Source organism: Pogonomyrmex barbatus, unplaced genomic scaffold, assembly GCF_055798465.1.
Source record: "Pogonomyrmex barbatus isolate J1 unplaced genomic scaffold, ASM5579846v1 scaffold3, whole genome shotgun sequence".
Classification (NCBI taxonomy): domain Eukaryota; kingdom Metazoa; phylum Arthropoda; class Insecta; order Hymenoptera; family Formicidae; genus Pogonomyrmex; species Pogonomyrmex barbatus.
In genome coordinates, this window is record NW_028297127.1 from 8,050,806 (window position 1) to 8,071,409 (window position 20,604).

At 37.0% G+C, this 20,604-nt stretch overlaps 1 protein-coding gene across 1 annotated transcript in view; it reads right to left on the reverse strand.

Annotated features, from left to right (window-relative positions):
- Positions 1-20,604, reverse strand: part of ChAT (Choline acetyltransferase) — an 80,222-nt gene that overhangs the window by 38,680 nt on the left and 20,938 nt on the right. The window contains exons 4-6 of the mRNA XM_089080430.1: positions 14,568-14,659; positions 11,484-11,540; positions 129-320 (exon numbers count right to left, since the gene is read on the reverse strand). Of these exons, the coding sequence (XP_088936556.1) occupies positions 129-320; positions 11,484-11,540; positions 14,568-14,659 (341 nt within the window). The remainder of the gene's footprint in view (positions 1-128; positions 321-11,483; positions 11,541-14,567; positions 14,660-20,604) is intronic.

Consider the following 20,604-nt stretch of genomic DNA (forward strand, 5'->3'; position numbering starts at 1 on the left):
TTATATCTTCACACGAGTGAAGATATATCTCTATTTTTTTCTGAGTATTAAAATTCTTATGTCTCGATTCATGAAAGTTACAATTATAAGTAGTTGAATTGATGCTTGCAAACTCAATGATTACTCACCCAGTTGGTCGTTTTCTGTCTACGTTCCAGGAGACGTTGCTGGAGTTTCGGTCCAGGACCTGAGAGGAAAGCTCGTACCAAACTTCGAGTCTTCTCCAAATGGTTCGGTGTGATGGCTTCGACCTGCGCCAAGTATTTCTGCAGGGTTGTCTCGAGATCCGGAACCGGAAGACTCGGTAGAGCCTCCTCCTTCTATAAATCGACAAGTGAAACAGGAAACAGGTAATTATTATGTGTAAGAGGAAAGAAAATTAAAATAAATCACATTCAATGGACAACGATGAAGGACGGACATATAAGCTTTTTATTTGAATCATTTATGTATGCATATACTATATATTTGCCGAAGAAGTGCTATTATTACTCTTATTATATTATTTTTTTTTTTTAATATTTATTTATCTATTTATTATATTTTGCATTTTTCCTTTGAATTATTTATTGAATCATTTATAATTGATACTTTTAATGGAAATAAAAGAAAAGAATGCTCAATGAAATGTTAATTCATTTAAGAATTAAATATATTTAGCAAAACACAAAAAGTACCTAAGGAACTAGTCTTTCAAAAGTTCAAGATGTTACGAACTCTTGACTACAATTGCATAACGTTACGTCCGGGAGTTAGAATTACCGGAGACGAATAGACGACCTGGAAAACGATGACATGGAGCGACCGGAAATTGGCAGACGGAAGGGTCACGAACGACAAGCGTTGTCCTACGCCGACCATATATTCGTTGCCCTTTGCGGGGCCACGGCGATTGTAAAATAAAGAATCAATCGAGAAACGAAGCGTGCCTCTGGTAGACTAAGGACCCTTAAGGCTAGCATGGTTGGTTGAGCGGAATCCCCTTTTGCAGGCTTAACAAGACCAACTTTGCGATCCGAACACCCTCGTTCTTCAGCTTGAGTGTTTCCGGCGAGTTTGCGTGAGAGCAAAAGAGAGAAAGGAGGGAAGGAGAGAAAGAGAGAAATTTGCTGTCATCCTGCTGATAGACTTTATTCCCTTTTTACTAGACTCGCATGTTTTGGAGATTCATTAACCTTTATGCCGATACCATTTTTATCGTAAACACTCCTTTGAATAATTACAATATATTTTAATTTGAAGTAAAAGCATTCTGAATTAAATACAAAACTGTAATTAATATCTTTATAAACATTAAAAAGGTTAGTCAGTCGCATAATAATTCAATTTTACCAGAAGGGGTATTAATCGACAGAAAACAAAATGAAAACAAAAAATAGGAAAAGAATTTCATTATTAGAAATTCGTGCATTAGTTCTAATTATGCGAAATGTCAACTTATTATTTTTGACTCATTCTATGAATGCTCGAGCTTCCTTCAAGATAACTTTCCTATGATATTATTCGGATAAATATAGTTCTATTCATGTTCCGTGCGCGTCAAGCGTCAACTCGTCTACGCAAGTTCCCGAACGATTCGAGAACTTTGTCGCGCCGTCGCGATCAAAGGGCTCGGTTGCATGTCGAGTAAGCGAAAGGCGATCTTCTACGAAAATCGTGTGCGAGGTAGCCTTTGGTAAGGAGAAAAGGGTCGCGGGTCGGGGATGTGTAAAGTCGTTAGCGGAGTTTCGAGCGGTGCATAGCAATGAGGCTTGAAAAGGGGGCGGAAAACCTCCTGGGAACCCGGACACCCGTTATACGGAGGGCGGAATGAAACGGAGGGCGTGCGTCGCGTTGCGGAGGTGGCTGCAGGAACAGGACAAGAATGACTGACTCATGCCACGCCAGGATAATCGAACTCGTTACGATCCACTCCCCGGATTCGTTTCGTGCGCGGAATCGCGTATCGCTTCCCGCGTGGTGTACCGGGATGGATCGGGATTTACAGGGTGCTTGATGCAATCTTCCATAGACTTAGCATATTCACTGTTACAGAGAAGATCGAATTCTAGCGAAATATGCCCCAGTTTCCTTCAGCTCCATTAAAATAAAAGAAGAAAGCGCATCTGCCAAGCGGCTGAATACATGTCATCAACTGAGGTCGACTCACCTGGTGAGTCGTAAACAGTGTATGTGTGTTAATTATTTTTAAATCGCTTTATTTTGCACTCATGTATTCCATTATCGTGGAATATATTAAAAAATAAAAGAAAACATTATATGTAATGTTTAATGAAACGTGCAATCGAAATAAACATTTATAAAAGATTGAAAAATATATCGATTACACACGTTTCTTTTTATAGAAAATTTGTTAAAAATTATAGAAAAAATTTTACAGAAAATTTGTTAAAAATTATTTCAATCTTTCAACTCTTTTGTAAAGAAAGTAAAGTAAACTATGAGAATTGGCTAGATACGGTAGCATAGCGAAGACGAAATAGGAGGAAGGGGTAGCAGAGGTCGAGGGTAAAGAAGGATCGTTAGATCCCGCTGAATAATCCTGTCGAGGAGTCAGATCGATAAGAGCGATCGACATGGTCCGCGAAACAAACGCCGGTTCGCCTCGCGCGCCTTATCGATGCAAAACAGCGCGGAGGGTCGTAGCAATTAAGAGATAACAAGGTTTCCTCCCCTCGGTGCCCCTCCAATTAGTAACACTCCCGCTGCACCGCGGTAGACGGCGGAACAACCACCTCGGGCTCCCCTCGTCGTACTCGTCCATCCATCGCCTGCGCCACCCCCGCCGGCGGTCCTCTCCCGCTTTTTCGACCTATCTCGCCCTTGTTTGCATACCGCGACGGTCCACCCGGGACTTCCGCGGGAGATTGCGAGGTGCCGTTCCGGCGATGGTAAGGTACACATCATCTGAAATGCTCTCGGAACTACGCGTGGAAAATTCGGGAGGGATGATTCCGCTCTCGCGTCAAGTTAATCTTTAATTTATCGTATGGTATCGCGTGGTATGAAAGAATAAAATTTTTTTTCATTTCTCAGACCTCGACGTGTTAATATTGTAGTTACCATAATGTAAATTGATCCAATTTTTAAATTTTAAAGTTTTTTTATATATATGTGTGTGTGTGTGTGTGTGTGTGTGTGTGTGTGTATGCATGCAAAAAGATTTCTCGTCTGTTTCATTTCTCTCGTTTTTACATTAACATATTATTTAGCTTCTCGTGATATAATTTTAGCGGTCCAATATGCGAAGAGTACGAATTTAATTAAAAATGCAAAATGAGACAATGTAAGTGAAATAAATGCTTTAATTGTTCAACGAATACATTTAATTCCAACAAGACGTAATTCAAAATTAATATCGCGATCATCAATACTCGACGAGCCGTGAAGATAGACATTGAAAGAAATGCGACAGCAGAGATAATTCAGTGAAGCTGAACAGAGAGAGGCAGTGAGCAGCGAACTGTGAGAAATTAGTCGATTAATTGGTCGATAATTCGCTGGAAAATGTGTTTTGTCGAAATGGATTATGCGCTGCCGCTACCCGCTATCCGGAAAAGAATAGAAAAGAGACCGGGGACGCCGGTAGAGGAGGAAAACGGAGGGTGTGCCGGGGTAGACGGGCAATTATTTCGAATTCAGTACGTTCGAATGGCAGCCACGTACGATTGATTATTATTATCGAGTCGAGCAAACGAGGATGCTTGATCGAAACCAGTCGAGCGTCGTGCTGAATTCGAATGCTGATTAATACCCACGGATGATCGCCATAAACACACATTGCGCAATTATCGCCAGACTGAGACTTCCAAGTAAACTAGGAATTGCAACTATTATTTTAGTAATCTATTTTTAACGACGATATTTTCCGTATGTGTCAGCATGAACATAGCAGCAAACTGACGAAACGAATTCGCATTAACGCTAATGAAGCTTTTGGTTAAAATTTGATAAGATTTAAGATACTTATAATTGCCTAAATATAGCTATAAATACAATTCGATAAATAAATAAAATTAACATTACATTAAAAAATGGATTTTGAATTTTTTACCATTTTATTCCCATTGTATTTATTAAATTCTAATAGCTCTTCATCATGATATTATTTTAAAGGTTCGTCTTCTCGATTTTATCGAGTTTAAAATTAACTCTATATTTTTCTCAACAATTGGAAAAGAAAGAAGAGACATTATTAAGATAGAGGCTTAATAAAAAAATCTGCTTATTAGATTCTTATCAAGACTCATTTCTTTGTCGTCCGATGCAACTTGCTGGCTTGATTTCTCAGGGATGTTTTTGCCTTCGAGATGAACTGCTGTCTTCCCTCGATGGGGTTGCCTTCCAAGGAGAAAATAAGTTTTTCGGTGGCGATCAAGGAAGGACGAATTGCTTGGGGCATGAAAGTTCACGCCTGTTTCTCCGAAGGAATGATGATGATCAAAGTCAGATTACGCCACGATCTTAGCATGGCCAACGAAGAAATTCCATTCCATAATATTTCTCCATAAACTTAAAAAGGACGCCGTAGGCGTTCGTCTTGTCGGAGGATCTTTAACGCTCTTCTTCTTTCCTCGTTAGCGCGATTCTCTCTTAAACTTAATGATGTTTGCCGAAGAATGTCAACGATGAAGCGACCTAACTGTCTCGGCATCTCGCAGGTTTTAAAGCACAACTTGTTATATATTGTACAAAATTTCTTGAAATTATTATTACTCTCTTCTCTATCTGTAATACTGATTAATTTTACGACAATATTAGTTTAACGAAAATAAATTCAGTTCGTCTCTCTCTCTCTCTCTCTCTCTCTCTCTCTCTCTCTCTCTCTCTTTAATTTATAATTTAAATTTTCAGATGTTAGAAATATCCAACAATAAATTCTAACAGCAAATTTACTGTCACCCAATAAGAGAGAACATTAAGTGAATAGATTGAAAAAATATGTCATGTTACAAGTAATCCGAAACGTTTTTTTTGAAAATATACACATAGACACATGAGATCGATACGTATACATAAATATGAACCAAAGAATTAAAATAATTTTGTGGAAATGAAACATTGCCGTGACGTTTTCAGTATAACGCAAACAGCGGCAAACCGAACAAATTGGCAAACAGCCGGAGATGTGCAACCGTGCGAAGCAATTACGGATTTTGCGTGAACGACGCGCACAAACTCTTTGTACGAAGGGCGAAGGGCGCGGAGAGGATTTTTCTACTCCGTCGCAATGGCGTAACTACTGAATTGCTCTCGAGACAATTTCAAGGGATTAATTCAATTATTCTGTATAAAACAATTTATGAAAATAATATAGAGGAAAGTAAAATATATCGTCATACAAATTTTAATTTAATTCTTGAGAAAATAATTTTCATTTTCATTAGTATTCATTATAAGGCTTTTTCAAGCTTTTATATTATTACTATATAAATTCCGATTAAATTTTCTCTTGAAAGATATATATTGAAATTTTAATTTATTTTAAAATTTTTATTTAACTATTATGAGAGAATTTCTCAGAATGTTAATAGTTCTCGATGTTGCGATAAATTAAAATTTTCTACAATGGAATTTTTATCATGAATAATTCTTTAAACAAAAAAAATGAAAGTATTATAAATTTCTCTTTGTGCCTCTAATGTGTCTACGCTATTGCCTCGAGTCTGAACCTTGCTTGAACCAGGAACGAGCGAACAGTAATTGGAGAGCGGGTGGGGATTACGCTCGCGTTTCTAATGAACCGACCGAGAACTTGACCCCTATGGAAGAATGCCTCGCACCCCCGACGAATTTGTCTTTCCGATTCCGCGTCGACGAATTCGACAATGATGTTAATGTGAAGTCGTAAAAAATATATGACCTTGGAGAAAAAAGGAATAGCATGTGCGTTCCTCGACACTGTGCAATCTCATCATGTTATGTCGAAGTCACGCGGACTCGCGTGTACGTTTTTTTTCGTGTAGTTTCCTCGATTCTTATTTATGGCACTCAGGGGTATAGTTATCGCGTAGTATGAGTAAGCAAAACTCACGACCCTATTTTTCGCCTTTTTTCCTAGTGCAGAAAGATATTGAGATTGAAAAGATATAGCAAAAAAGAAGAATAAAATTTTTAAGCTATATAAAAAAGTGTAATATAATATTACATATAAAAAAATATATAAAAGAATGTAATATTATAATATTTCAAGTTAAGATAATATTACATTTTACAGTCGCAATATATATTTACAGAACAGTTATATAATATTATATTGATATATGATTCTATAGATTTTATTTTGTAGATCTTATCGCGGTTCCAAATTTAAAATTATCGACATTGAAATAAAGAACCAGAAAATTTTATCCTTGTTACAGATCTAGGTTAACTTTCACGTACAGTCATACATATTCATGGAAAGCTTCTTCATATATATGCTTTCATTTTGTTTTGAGAATTCTTAGAGAAAGAAATAGATTTATTAGAACAAAATTTTATCTATTTACTCGTCACCAAACTTACATCGTGAAAAATTCAAATATTTTTAATCAGTGATCACATGAAAATTATTAAAACTTATTTTGAATTATGTTTTCTTTCTGCTGAAAAGAATATCGAGGTTATTAAAGGATGCTAAGAATGTCCAAGAATTAGAATGTATTTTAAACGTTGAAGAAATCATGAGATTGCGGGCGATCATCGTCTTCATTGTCCGCAGTGAAATCCATTTTCCTGAGCGCGGGATTATTCGGAATCGATATCTTCTCAGAATGCTCGTAAGTAGTTGTAAGTAGGATGCTTAATTAGTGTTCACGGTAATGAGAACGTATCCAGCCTCCTTCATCCACAGAAGCATAAATTTCCGTGTGACTTAGTCTCGCCAGAGAATAATTCGGTAAGTACTTGAGAGAGAGAGAGAGAGAGAGAGAGAGAGAGAGAGAGAGAGAGGGGGGGGGGGAGGGGCGGTGGGAATGAGAGGGATGAATCCGCGAGAAACCGAAAAAGATAACAGTAGGGCCCACCCTTCAATTATCCCGACGCGCGTTTTTATGGCAGCCGGTTTGGCTTACACCATTAGCAACCTGATATCGATGAAACTCATCGGGAAGACCCTTCCTCGCTGTTGGCCTCGTCAATGATTTGTTTTCGTTCGTGCAACTTTAAACGCCTTAAAATACTCGAGCATGACCCGCCTGCCACTCGCAGTTTACGGGACCTTCTCCATTTTCGGTCTGGTCCTTAATGGTGCTAATATATTAAAAAAAAAAAAAATATTATATTGTATACTAAACAAAAAGCATAACGTAAAAGCCAAAGATACAAAACAACAAGATAGAAAACAGTTTTACAGCGACAAATATTAATGTAATTTTTAATTCATCTTTCCTGATTTCTGTGAAAAACTTTCGCTGAAAAACTTTTTCTCATATAATTTTATAAATAAACAGCATTAAAAAAAATTGAGATCGATTCGAGTTTGGTTATTTTTTTCTCGCATCTACTTGTCGGCAATCAAACTTTGCGTTCCGGGGGGGGGGAGGGTTCGTCAAGCCGCGTTTTGGTAGTATACGCGTGCTGTGCGTATTTACGCACGTCCTCGGGGGCAGCTTCAGAAGTTTGCGCTTAATCACGAAATGGACTCGGATTGGAAACGGCAAACTCACTCTCTCGCTTATCGGAGTTTAGTTAGCGACACTCGCCGCGCTTTGAAGTTCAACGAGCCCTTCCCTGCTGCTCCTCCCTCGATCGCGCTTATTAGCGAAAATGGATCGACACGACGTCGTACATCTCGAGACATCGTGTCGTAATAGTCTGTAGTTACCGGCGCTTATCGCAAGCTAGGACGTTAAGGCGGTACAAGCCGTCAGCGAGCTCTTTGATTTCCGAGAGAGTGTTTTGCATCTCACGCTGGAATTTATGCGGCATTTATTAGTCGTGTCGAGTTGCTTTTAATGTGATTAGTTCATATTAGCTTCTTCCGTGCGGGAAATACGGGAGATGTTTAAAAGCAGAAATTCCTGGAACTTAGTTTGAAATCTGGAACGAGATACATATCTCTACAGAATAGTTTCGTCCTTTCACTTTTCGAATTCGTTTCTTCTGATTATATTTTCATTTTTTAACATGAAACATTCATAGTTGGGGTTGCATACAAAGTATCTCTTCCTCTTGGGGCAGCATTAAAAAATAAATGTCATTCTAGGATTAAAGAAATGTAAATTTTTAGAGAAAATTATATCCATGACTATAAATCGCAAATTATGTTTGTATAATATAAATTCAGAGTCCATGTAAAACGAACAATATATGTTTCTTGCGCTTCTATAATATTATGCGAAATAAAGAGCATTCATGTATCAAATGCTGCGCAACGAGAACGATTATAGTATGTTCTTTGAGCACAGACCGTGTCTGACTTTCAGTGATAATTTCTCTTGCGAGCATATTCCGCAAAATGCAGTTTATATCAATTGAAAATGTTTATCAAAAAGAAATAAAACATAATAATTTAATCTAAAAATGTAAAATAAAGAAATGAAATATGACTTGTAAAGCAAAAAAGTGAATATGCAATATGCAAACTAAATTATTAATACTTTGTGCGTTATGTAGATATAAAAAGTTTGTTTATACTATTAATAAATTTAGATAATATAATTTTTATATATAAATTCAATTCAAATTTAAATGTAATAAAATTTAAACGAATAAATTATAATGCATAAGATAAAATTTAAAAAGAATGTTTTATGCTTTAAATAATATAAAATTAAGTAACAACTAAATTGTTCGAATTATATTCAGTTTAGATTCATTTGATAAAATTTATAATTAATCAATTTAAACCATTATCTTGATTTATTAAAAATCCATCAATTGTCGCGATCTTTTTTCAATAGTTGCCAGTAATCTAATCGATTACCTTAGACATTTCTAATGTAATTCTATCTATTTGCAGCATTTGTCGAATCACGCTCATGGGGCCACGGAAAAACTCGGTTATCGCGAATAATAGGACGCAGTGCACTTCACGTGTCATAATAGAACGGGTACCGGATGACAGATGGCACGTGACTCACGCGTGCACTCCACCCCGGTGATTCGTAAATAAATTAGCCGCTATCGGACCTTACGATAACGCATTATTTACGATCGTCTCATGACGGCGCATTCTCAAGAAAGACCGCAATGCTATACAAGTAGACGCGCGAAAATTTAATCGGACGATATTTATGTCACACAAGCCCTATTTGCCTCAAGTCGATTCTCCGCGCACGATGTAGATAATCAACGCGTATCTTTGAAGTATATTTAAAAATTACGTATATACGCGAACTATAACTTTCAAATAATTAATATAATTATAAAAGTAAATTAAAAAAAAAAATAAATTTTAAAGTTGTTATTATTATATTACTCTTAAGATGGATATATTAAAATTTAATTTATTTCAAAGGATTAATTAAACACGCTGAAAACATATTTTTTTCATTTCTTCACTTGTCGTGGATATTTTGGTATATAAAAGCATCGCGATTTCTATTTCTATTCGCAGGTAGGTTGACCGTTCGCTTTAATGCAATACAGGGGATCGGACAGGAGCATCGCGGGTGTACTCAGGTAGAATAAGTGGACTTTGCGGCTCGCCAACGTTAAGCCCCACTTGCTGACGCGTGTCATGATTATGAATCGCGATCCTAATCGCGTTTGAGATCGGACCGGTGATTTATAGATCGACGTTTTTCATCAGATTTAAGAACGAATAAACACTGTTCAAATATCAATCAAATCTTTATTGGATTTAGAACAATTCGAGGAAAATTTTTCGGAAATAGTATAAAATAAAAAGAGGTCAGATGTTACATGTATTTCGTAGCAAGTTAAGATATACGGAGAAAATAATTACCGATAAAATAATTACCCTAATAATAATTACTTATTTTTTTTTTAAGAATTTCTATTATTATATCTTTATATAAGTTATGATACGATGCATTACTTAAAAATCCGCGAATAAAAGTGATTTGATGATTTTTTAATCAAATCACTTTTAAGCAATCAATCGACCCATCAATCAATACGATCAATCATCAATCGATATATATGGTTCTCTCACGTGAGCGGATTAATTGATATCTGGGCGTGGTAACACCTGGTTTGCGGATCGATACCGAGGACCCCCCCCTCCCTCAGTAGCCGCACGTATACTCCCACCCCCTGCGCGCGGCCTTTCATACTTCCGGAGAAAGCAACCGACTAATTCAGGGTGACGCTTTTTTTCGAGGGCTGCTGAAATCAAAGACATCGCCGCTCTTGCGCCGCGCATGAGAAACGAAAATCCAATATAAAACCAATATCGGAAGTGAGGAGCCGCGAATACCTCCATCCTCTCGCGCGAGTCATTCTCCCTCTTCCTTTTCTTACTTCTCCTATCCCACCCTATTTTCCCTTGCGAAAGTAATTTTCTTATGGGCGTCTGGAATCTCGCTTAGTGTGAATGGGCAATGATCGATACAACGACTAGGACCTTAAGAAATTTATAAATTCACATCCTTGAGTATTAAATGCGACTGTTAAAGTATTGGCAAGAGAAGATCTTTCTGAATTCAATCTAGAAATTTAAAAAATTATGAAACTTTGATAACACGTAAATGATATCTTTATATGTAATATGTTATCTAATATGTTGTTCACTATAAAATAGTAAAATGAACTTTCAGAAGTTGATTTATTTTTCATTCCTGTTTTATTATTCATCAACAAAAAGAAATAGAATAAAATTTTATAAATTTATTATAAATTTAATAAAATTTTATAAAATTTATTTTATAAAAAAAATTTATTTGTTAAAATAAAATAGGAAACAAAAATAATGTGTTATATATCAAGACAAGATATTCTCTATGTATTATTAAAGTTTCATAACTTGTACAATTTTACATGTACAATTTTTTTACATTTGAAGATAACAATACGTACGATTCTAATTTTTTTATGAATTTGAAAATTGATTAATATACATAAAAAAAAAATCTCTCTTTTTTTCATATATTTATTTTTTCTCAGGTGATTCTAATTGAACGACTATTGTGTAATTTGTACAGTGCTATAAAACTATCTAACGTTTTAGCTTTTGCAGATACGTGTTACAGATATTCTTGTTCTTTTTTTCTACAGTTTTGCAGAGTGCACACAGAAATATTGTGTGAATTGGTGTATTACGTGTTTATTCTCGTCGCAACGTTGCAGTTAATAATTGAATCGGACGTGTCGTCGTTCGTAACGCAGTGTTTTCAGAGCAGTCGTTTAGACAAACAACGCATGTTATTTGGTTTAAAAATGAAATAACATGATGGCACCTGTGAAAAACATGTATCGTGCGACGTGGGCGCGATGAAGTGCTCGTGTAATACGTGAATACAGGTTTGATACCCGAGTGACGAGAACCCGTTGCGTTTAAGAGCGACGAGGTGAAAAGTTTGCGAGAGATACTCCACCTTATTGAATGATCCATAGTTGACAGCGGGGTTCACCACAATTTCTTTCGTCGGCACCTGCGACGCGCAAATGATTATTAAAACGTCATGCAGACGGATGATCGATGTAATATCGGCACATGATGAAACATTAAAATTAAATTGAAATTGAAATTCTCGCGTAGAATTAAATACTATTTTAATTATATCATAAAAGTAGAAAAGTAAATCATTAAATATAATATTTTGTGAAAAAAAATTTTTTTAATGCAAAGAACTTTAAAAATAACTTCGACGTTTTGATTTCTTAAAAATACTTTTAAAGTATCTTTATAAAAATACTCGAAGTATTTCCTTTGGATATTTTTTTAAATTTAATTTATGCTGCACTAAAAAATTTTACATATAACATAAATCAAGAGAACAAAATATATAATGCATGGTATAAATCAGATTGTTTTATTATTGTAAAATGACAAGTTTATAACGTGAAACAAAAATTTAAAATATAAATTTAAATTATTAAAAATGTATCTAATAAAATGTATCTCGTGAAGAAAGAACGGATAGTTTGTAGAATCTTTTTGTAAATACTGAAATGTTAACATTTCAAGTAAAGTCAAATCCTATATACGCATGGAGTAACCAAATATCGCGGATGTATAGCGAACTAGATGTATCCTTCTTACATTCGTGCGTGGGATTTTACGGCTGAAGTTTCCCTTAAGGGAAGCCACATACGAGGAAAGTTTTCCGAGGGGACGGCCTGCCGGCGAACTTTCTGTAGGCGATTTTCTCGACCCACGATTTTCTCCCGATATTTCCACCAAGCTCGTATCCGATGCTTTCCTGCCGACTAACAGTGCGCTCTCGCCCGAGTTTTTGCCCTAATGGAATTCATTATCCCGATTCGTGCACCGACACACTTATTCTTTTCCCTTAAACGTACTAGTGCAGCTCAGAGTTTCGCACAATATTTTCTAGATAAACTGACCGAGTTTCCTTTCCATCCTTTTAATTACCTCCTAATAACTGTAATACATGTAACAGTTTTTTGACATAGTCTGAAGTTGAAAAGAGAATTAACAAATAATATGATATAAAAGGAATTTAATAATAATTTTAATATAAATATAATAAATATATTCTGTTTTAAAAATGGTACCATACATACACATTTTTAAAGATATACAGTACTCCGTATCATTGTATTAACTCTTTTCCTTTATTATGAGAGAGAAAATCTCTATACATTTTATGAATGTGTACTTAAACACATTTCTTAAACAGAATAGGCGAAGGAATAACATTAATTCGAGAAGAATAAAAGATGTTGCTGTGTTAAAATCGTGTATTATTTTCTTATTGACAATAGCATCCTTAATTTCCGGAGGTTGTACGCATTTACAACGGTTTTACAACGCGCAATAAATAATATGTAAATAAAGGAGAATGTGGTAGGTGCCAAAAACGTGATGTCTCGTTGAAATGCGCTGTCGGAGCGAAAGCGATATATTTCATAAGTAAATTTGCATCTATTCCCACCCTGCGGCGGGCAGGTGAGACTTTCGCGCGCGGCCGCTTCTTTCCGTTATTTGCGCCAATATCCCCGCATCCGTCATCACCTCGGAGGCACGGCTGGATCCTCGGCCTCGGTTGGAAATGTAAATCAAACCGAGGCCGAATGCGACGCAACCCTCGTCGCGCGTCGCCTCGGGGCGAAGAGTATGTAAATGGCACGGCGCGGCGCGTCAGATACGATCTCGTTACCAGCGCGACAGACTCGGAGGGGGCACCGAAAGGGAAAATTTATCGCTCGCGGATCAGCGTGGAATCCGCTCGAACGCACGTGGTCTCGAGATCAGGTGAAACGACCGCGAACGTGATCGAGCTTCTTGAAAAACGGAAAGCGGACCTCGCATCCGAGCCTCCGATCCCGCTCGTCACTCTCGCGAAATCGCGAATCACGTTTCCTCGAGATTGCGACATATAATTCTCACGCCTCGCCTTGGGATCGAATGTCTATTTACCTATATATTTATATCCCGCCTGTAAATTACCGTCGCTTCGTAAGTTTCGACGATCGTGAAACTTCGATCGGTACAGTTGCTTCTATCGTAAAGAGGAGAGTTTTTAGTTTTGAGTTTAATTTCCATTTTTTATTTAAGCAAAATCCAATAAAAACAGACTCGGTACGTTTTTCGTGCTAAAAAATTAGAGCTGCCGTCGACGTAGAAAGATGTCGAAATCGTCGTGTCGGTAGCGTTTCGTGGATGCACTTGCATTACCGCAACTCTGTGATTTATTCGCTCGCTACAGCGTGGTAGGCATGCACGATACGCAAGATCATAAATTTTGACGACACAATTGGTACCGGCATTGCGTCGAAATGCTAACGAAAATTTATACTATTCCACGTACGACGCCATTTTCACTGCGACATTGCAGAAATTTGCGATGACACAATCTTATAGTTTTGCGCATGGACGCGTCGCAAATTTCGCGAATACGTGGAGTAATTTCTCCCAACCCGTTCATGTCGCAAAATCAAAAAATAAGGAGGCCAGAAGGCGTGCGGGTACAAACCTCGCATTTCTCACACTTTAAGGATGATGCTTTTTTTAAAAGATAAAATGTGAGCGTATAAAAGGACAAAAGGTTGGGCAGGTTTATACTTCTGACAAGAAAATATATACGAGAAACTCGTTTATTAAAATAAAGATACCAATCTTTCACGTTATTCCTGAAAGAATAAAATTAAAAAAAAAAAAAAAATGAGGATTCTTATTTCTCCTCAACCTTCAAAAAAATACATAAAAATAAATTGCGTTTAAAAATGACGTTTAAAAATTTATTTTTTTAAATTTCGTTACTCAAAGTTTAAACATATTTATATTGCAATCCCATTTTTCTTTTCGTAAAATCATAATACTTCGGTATCATGTCGTATCATGTCTATAATCTATAACAAGAAAGCTAACTCCTTCTAGATCTTATCGACTACGGCGAATCCTTATTCGGATGTGTATCTCGCTTCGGCACAGCACGGCAAATAAAGATCGTCGTTGATCGCGGGGATAAGGAATGAACAAAGCGGTGACTTACCGCGGCAGGACATGGCGAGCTGTCCCTGGAGAGACTGCCGAGAGTCACCAATAAACGACGCGGGGCCCCCAACACCGAGTCTCGCCATCCCTCTGCAAGAAGCAAGAAACAATTGCATTATACATCGATGGATGTTTCTCATCTCTGTGCAACGTGCCATCTGTTTCCTCGACGAGTGGCTCGACTAGCGTCTGACAAAACAGTGATCTAATATCATAACTCTTCAAGATTATATGTTAAAATAGGAAGGACTGTATTTTATATATATATATTTTAGTTGTTTTAAAAAAGATTTTAATCTTTCAATCTTAAAAATACTCCTTTAAAGAGTATACTTTTAATTTTGTTTAAAAGAAAAGTTTTTAATTAATAAAATTTTGTGGTTCTAAATAGAAACTGTAAATATTAAATAAAATTAAGAGAGAAAGAGAGAGAGAGAGAGAGAGAGAGAGAGAGAGAGAGAGAGAGAGAGAGAATTTCTAACCGGTAAAATAGATGTAAAAATCCTAAATAAGATTGGAAAAGACAATTTCGACTGTATGTTTATTATAAGGAATTTATATTTTTAGTACTAAATTGCTTCGTGATAAAATTTTGATACGAACGAGATATTCTTTTATTCTTTTAAAGATCAAGAAAGTGCAATGTACACACCCTTCTGGTCTGCTAATAATCAGTTACCATCGTCGGGCGATAACGCGATAAATGAATCGTGGTCACGTAGTCGAGAAGTCTTGAATTAAGGACAGTTGCGCCTCCAAATCGTAATGTTGCCATCTAAATCCGGTTTCAGCGCCGCCCTTAATTCGAACGAAGACAAGCGATCTGTCATCAAGACGTTTAATGAAAGTCGCGCCTACAACTTAAGGCCATTCGGCTTAAGACGCAAACGGAGGAGATAGAGGAAATGGAGAGGGATAGAAGAGAGAGAGAGAGAGAGAGAGAGAGAGGGAGGGAGGGAGGAACTTAGGTGAAAGTCGAACGCTTAATCTAGCAATATGAAACTTCCCCATGGGCTTAACCCGTAGCCTACCCTCTGGTAACCGTATTATTCTACAAGAACATTCTTGCTACGCATATTATGTCGCAAAATCGTGAATGATTGAAATATAACTTGGAAAATATGTAAATATATTTGCAACATATATATATATATATATATATATATATATATATTTTAAGCTTTAATTACGTTTTACATATGTATTTATAAATGACATAAAAGGAAAATTAACACACAAGCTGCACGATGCTAATTGCGATTGCAGAAAAGTTGATTGTATTTTAATTCTTATTTGTGAAGGGAGAGTTGCGTAAAATACGAGCGAAGAAAACTGCGAATTTATTGTCGTTTATTTATTTGAGATGATAAATGTCTTTCTGCCCCCTGAAAAATCCTACGGATGACTGCACATGTTTCTCTTTATAATAATAATAAAGTTACGGTCCAACCTCGGTTCCAGAAAGGAGAACAAGATACGGCTGGTGCGCGGCCACTAACCGGCCGCCGGATTAATAAATCTCAATTACGCGAGTTAATGCAGAGGGTAATTCTCTCCCCTAGGCCCCGCGCAAGCCGCCGGATACGAGGGTGAAGGCATTTCTATCATGTATTGTGCCAGGACAATGACACTGACGATGCTGCCGCGTTTGTAAACTCGTCACCGTGTTCTTGAAACTTGTATTAATGTGCGCTATGTATTGCCAGAGATCTGTCGTTATCAACCCTTTTAAATTCAATCAATGTGCCGATAACAAAAGAAATTCAGATATTTAATAAGAAAAATGTCATAAATATTGCTACATGAAAATTGCTTGATAATGTTTTTGTCAATCCCCTTGTTAAGAAACAAAGCAATTTTTTTTCTCTATAGAAATAACGTGTATATAATGCAGTTTACAATACGTACAGACATTCTCATTTATTGACAAAATAATGGGATTTTAATCCATTATAAAAAAAAGTTTCCAACGAATTCTCGTTACGTAGGGATGCAGGTGAATTGTAAGATTTTATTTCATGAACGCAACGTCTGCTTTAATTCCTAATTATTTTTTACATATCTTCAAAATACCTTTGTTAAACATCATTAAATGTTGAATCCTTAAATTTTACGCTCATACACCATTGTCCTCTGCTATTTTATTACCATTCTCTACTGACATTCCTACACAATACGTAGCTTAAATCAAAGACATCGCAACTCGTGCACTGCAAACCGGCGAGAATCCGCGATGCATTCAGATTAGAATTAGAGGAAGACGTCTTCCCTCCCGTCGAGTGAAACTCCAAGCTGGGATTCGAGATCTCGAGGGATTAAGACGTCGCAAGGCGAGGCGAGCGAGCGAGCCCAGCCAGTCTCTGAATACAGATACGCCTCTCGTTTGCACGTCGAATTAAACCGAAATAAATCATAAATATTAAACGAGGCTTTCAGTCGCGGGATTACGAGGGCTTGGGGCGCGTCCCCCGATTATCGGACCCCGATGGGCGGAAATTGCGCGCGATGCGCGCCCTTTCAACCTCCCTCCCCCCCGTCCCTGTCCGGGGACAGCCCGGGAATCTCAATGACAATGGACTCGGTGCTCGAACGAGATACACCTCGCGTACCATCGCGGTGACCACCGGAGAAGATCTCGTTGGTCTTCCACTTGGTGCAAGACGAGAGCACTCCACTCCACTTCCTGGAGATTTTGGTTGACCGAGCATAGGACTAAATGCTATGGATATACAGTCCTTTATGGAAAGAACGATTTCACTGACATATCTAAGAATTCAGCCAGATCTAAAGATAATTTTGTTTGGATCGTCAAAATAATCATAAGACATTCAAGTATGACAGGAATAAAATTTTATATATTTTAGCAATTAATTTGAATGTTTCCACATAATTATTTTAATGGTCAAACAAATTTATTTACAAATCTTGTATCTCAGATTTTTAAATATTTCTATAAAACCTATTTCTATCTTATGAATACACGAAATGTGAATCTAAGCACCAATCATTTTCTTTATGAATATAATGCCCTTTATTCTGCTATTAAAAATAATGAAAAGAAATACAGAAAAATACAGAATTATATCTTTTAGATTTAATATGAGAAGATGTTCAACGTTGGTACTAGAAAGTCCTTCTGCCTTCTGACTTGGAATTTTTTCATGTGATTTTATTAGCGAGGCATTTGAGCTCTTTTATATTGAAGTTCAAATTTTAAAAGGATCGACCATAAGGAAAGTTGCAAGAGTCGTTCTATTGAAATGCTCGAGTTTCTGATCTCGTTTCGCGACGAGCTATAACTTCTGTAAGTGGATTAAAACTCGCCACGTCGTAAAGGTACGACGAGATTACCATACCGTATGTCTTTATTGATATTCGCGAGGCGACATAAGTATTACGCTTGTATTTACTTTGTATTTTCTTCGCTTAGCTAACAAGAGCGCACTTAAACTCCCTAGAAAAAAATTAAAATCTATAATTAAAAAGATATATTTAAATTCCAATTTTCTTGGAATAACACGATTGTATACAATCAAGAAGAAAAATTATAAATTATATTTCAGATTAAGTATTAAAACTTAATGTTGTGTTTTACGACCTAATTGTCGTTTCCTTCGTTCTTAACAGCGGCAAGGCATGTAGATAGATCTTGAAAGGAATGAAGATACGAGTTCTAACTTTCTCCTTCGTATTCCTTCGGAAGTTAGGAAAGTTATACGACTGCAGCCGAAGGAAAATCGATGGTCGTTCCGGCCGAATCCTCATTCCAATCCCGCAGGAACGAAATGGCTTGATTAACTGACGACGCGTCGTTACTGCGGCCACCCTGCCGGTCCGCTATTACCCCGTAGGGGTGGACCAGGCTTAAGGGATGCCCTAGGCAAGAAGAAGACGGAAGGGAACACGGCGCCCCCTTCGTTCTTTACTCACCACGATCACGTTCGTGGCTTTTTTCTCGATAAAGACCCTTTCATTGCGAGTATGCGTGTTCGATCGTCGCCATTTTGAAGGTCGTGCAAAAAGGATGCAATCGTTTCATTCCGTTTTCCTCGAAGTCAACTGCATGCTTCGAAGATTTAAAGTGGCAGTTAAGGACGGCGACGAGTTTTTACGATCGCCAAACCAATCCAAGATTTTCAGTCGTTTTATCGTTTTATCGTTTTGTTCAATACGTTATTCAATACATTAAGATGCTCAATATTTCTCAACATTCAGTATTAAAATCCAATAAAATCACATGCGTTTACCGACTGATCCGAAAAACCCATCGTACCGCAATTGCAGTTTCGTGTTTTTTCGTTACAGTTCTCTACTCTGAGCGCCCATGTGCTTTAGCAAATGTTTTTATTAACGTTACTCGTGATCAAATCAAACGATAAAATTGTGTATCTAATAATCAGATCGAGCTTGAAATTCAAACCGGATCAATTTCGATCAGGAATTCGAACTGATTTCAGTGAGTTTAGATTACTATATCGATGCAGAAAATCCCTATCTTTTATGTCGATGTTTTAATAATGCAAAGATGTTAATGGAAAATGTTTAAATCTTATACAAGAAAGTCGTGATTATTCACCAATTTTACCAATTCAATAAAATAAATATATATTTTTTAAATCAAGAATTAATGAGTGATCATCAAAGTAGTTTTCCTCAACGGCAAGGATCGCCCTTTCCCTCTCGTACGAGTAAATTCAGCTGGTCGCCCGGCATATGGGGGTAGCGCTAATGCCGTTTTATGGGCAGGCTGATACTCATAACGCAACATGGTACCCGGCGATGGTACCAGTGCGCTTGCGAATGGGAAAACCGAGCGAGGGCGGAAAAGATCTCATCGTTGTCGTCATTGTCGTCGTAGGGAACCGCCGTTGTGCGTCGAGTGACGTGTTACCATCGTGCGACGCTTTATTTTATTCATAAGGCGGGGTGGTCCGTTTTTACGGTCGCTCTTGATAGCACGGAGCCGCTCGACAAAAGTCGTAGCGCGATATCAGATGTTCCTCGGGAACGCGCTCAGCGACACGTCGTGTTATTTGAGAGATCATCGTTAATCCTCGAAGGAATGGAAAGAGTTTGAGAGGAATATAGTTGGCCACGGTGGCGCAGTGCGACACTCACATATCACTGTCGGATGTAACTCTTAATCCTAAGATTACATTTTTGTCTTGTAGACTATCGATAGAGCCAATACTTAACATTTAGCGCGAATGTTTCGTTTATTAAGTACGGCCAGCAAAAATTTTTGTAACTTTTCCTATTTAAATACTTTATAAAAAATTCTAGTAATGTAATGTAACACATTACGTAATGCCAAGCGTAAAAGGAAAAACGTAATGTATGTAACACATTACGTTTTTCCTTTTACGCTTGATAAAACATTAATATATAAATTGTAATCTTCTAGATAATTAGTTTTTTTTCTTTAACAAAATGATACGAATTTAAACTTGTGTGTTCTTTTAAATAATTTTATAGAGAAATGTTTGTAAATAATTTCTTATTCGCTCGCCAACTCGGGCTCTATTGCGTCTTTCGTCATTTGAATCGACTATATAACCCGTTTCGTAATTCCTGATGCCGATTGCGCATGACAGCGAGAGATCTCCGTTTGCATCGTCGTTACTTTCAAGACCAGTAGCAGTTCGACACGGAAATTAGCGCGCGTTGCGAAACGTCGACCAGCTATTAGAAATTCGCGGCTTGCCGATAATTGCCAGCAAATACGCGATATTCGACGGGAATGCAAAATGTTTATTCAAGTAAATTTCAGGTAAATTATGGAACTGCGTCGCGTAACATCGACCTTCTTTGACTACTCAATCAAAACTGCAAGTGAATCAACTAATATAATATCGACATACAGAGTGTTATAATTCATTACTTACCGAAGAATATTATTTATTTGTACGCGATCTTGCTTTATATATCGTAAAAAATGTATTTTGTTTATTTTTTATGTATTTATATTATATTGTTTATTTTTTCTGAATTTATTATTATTCTTTATCATATTTATATCATTTTATTATTATTTT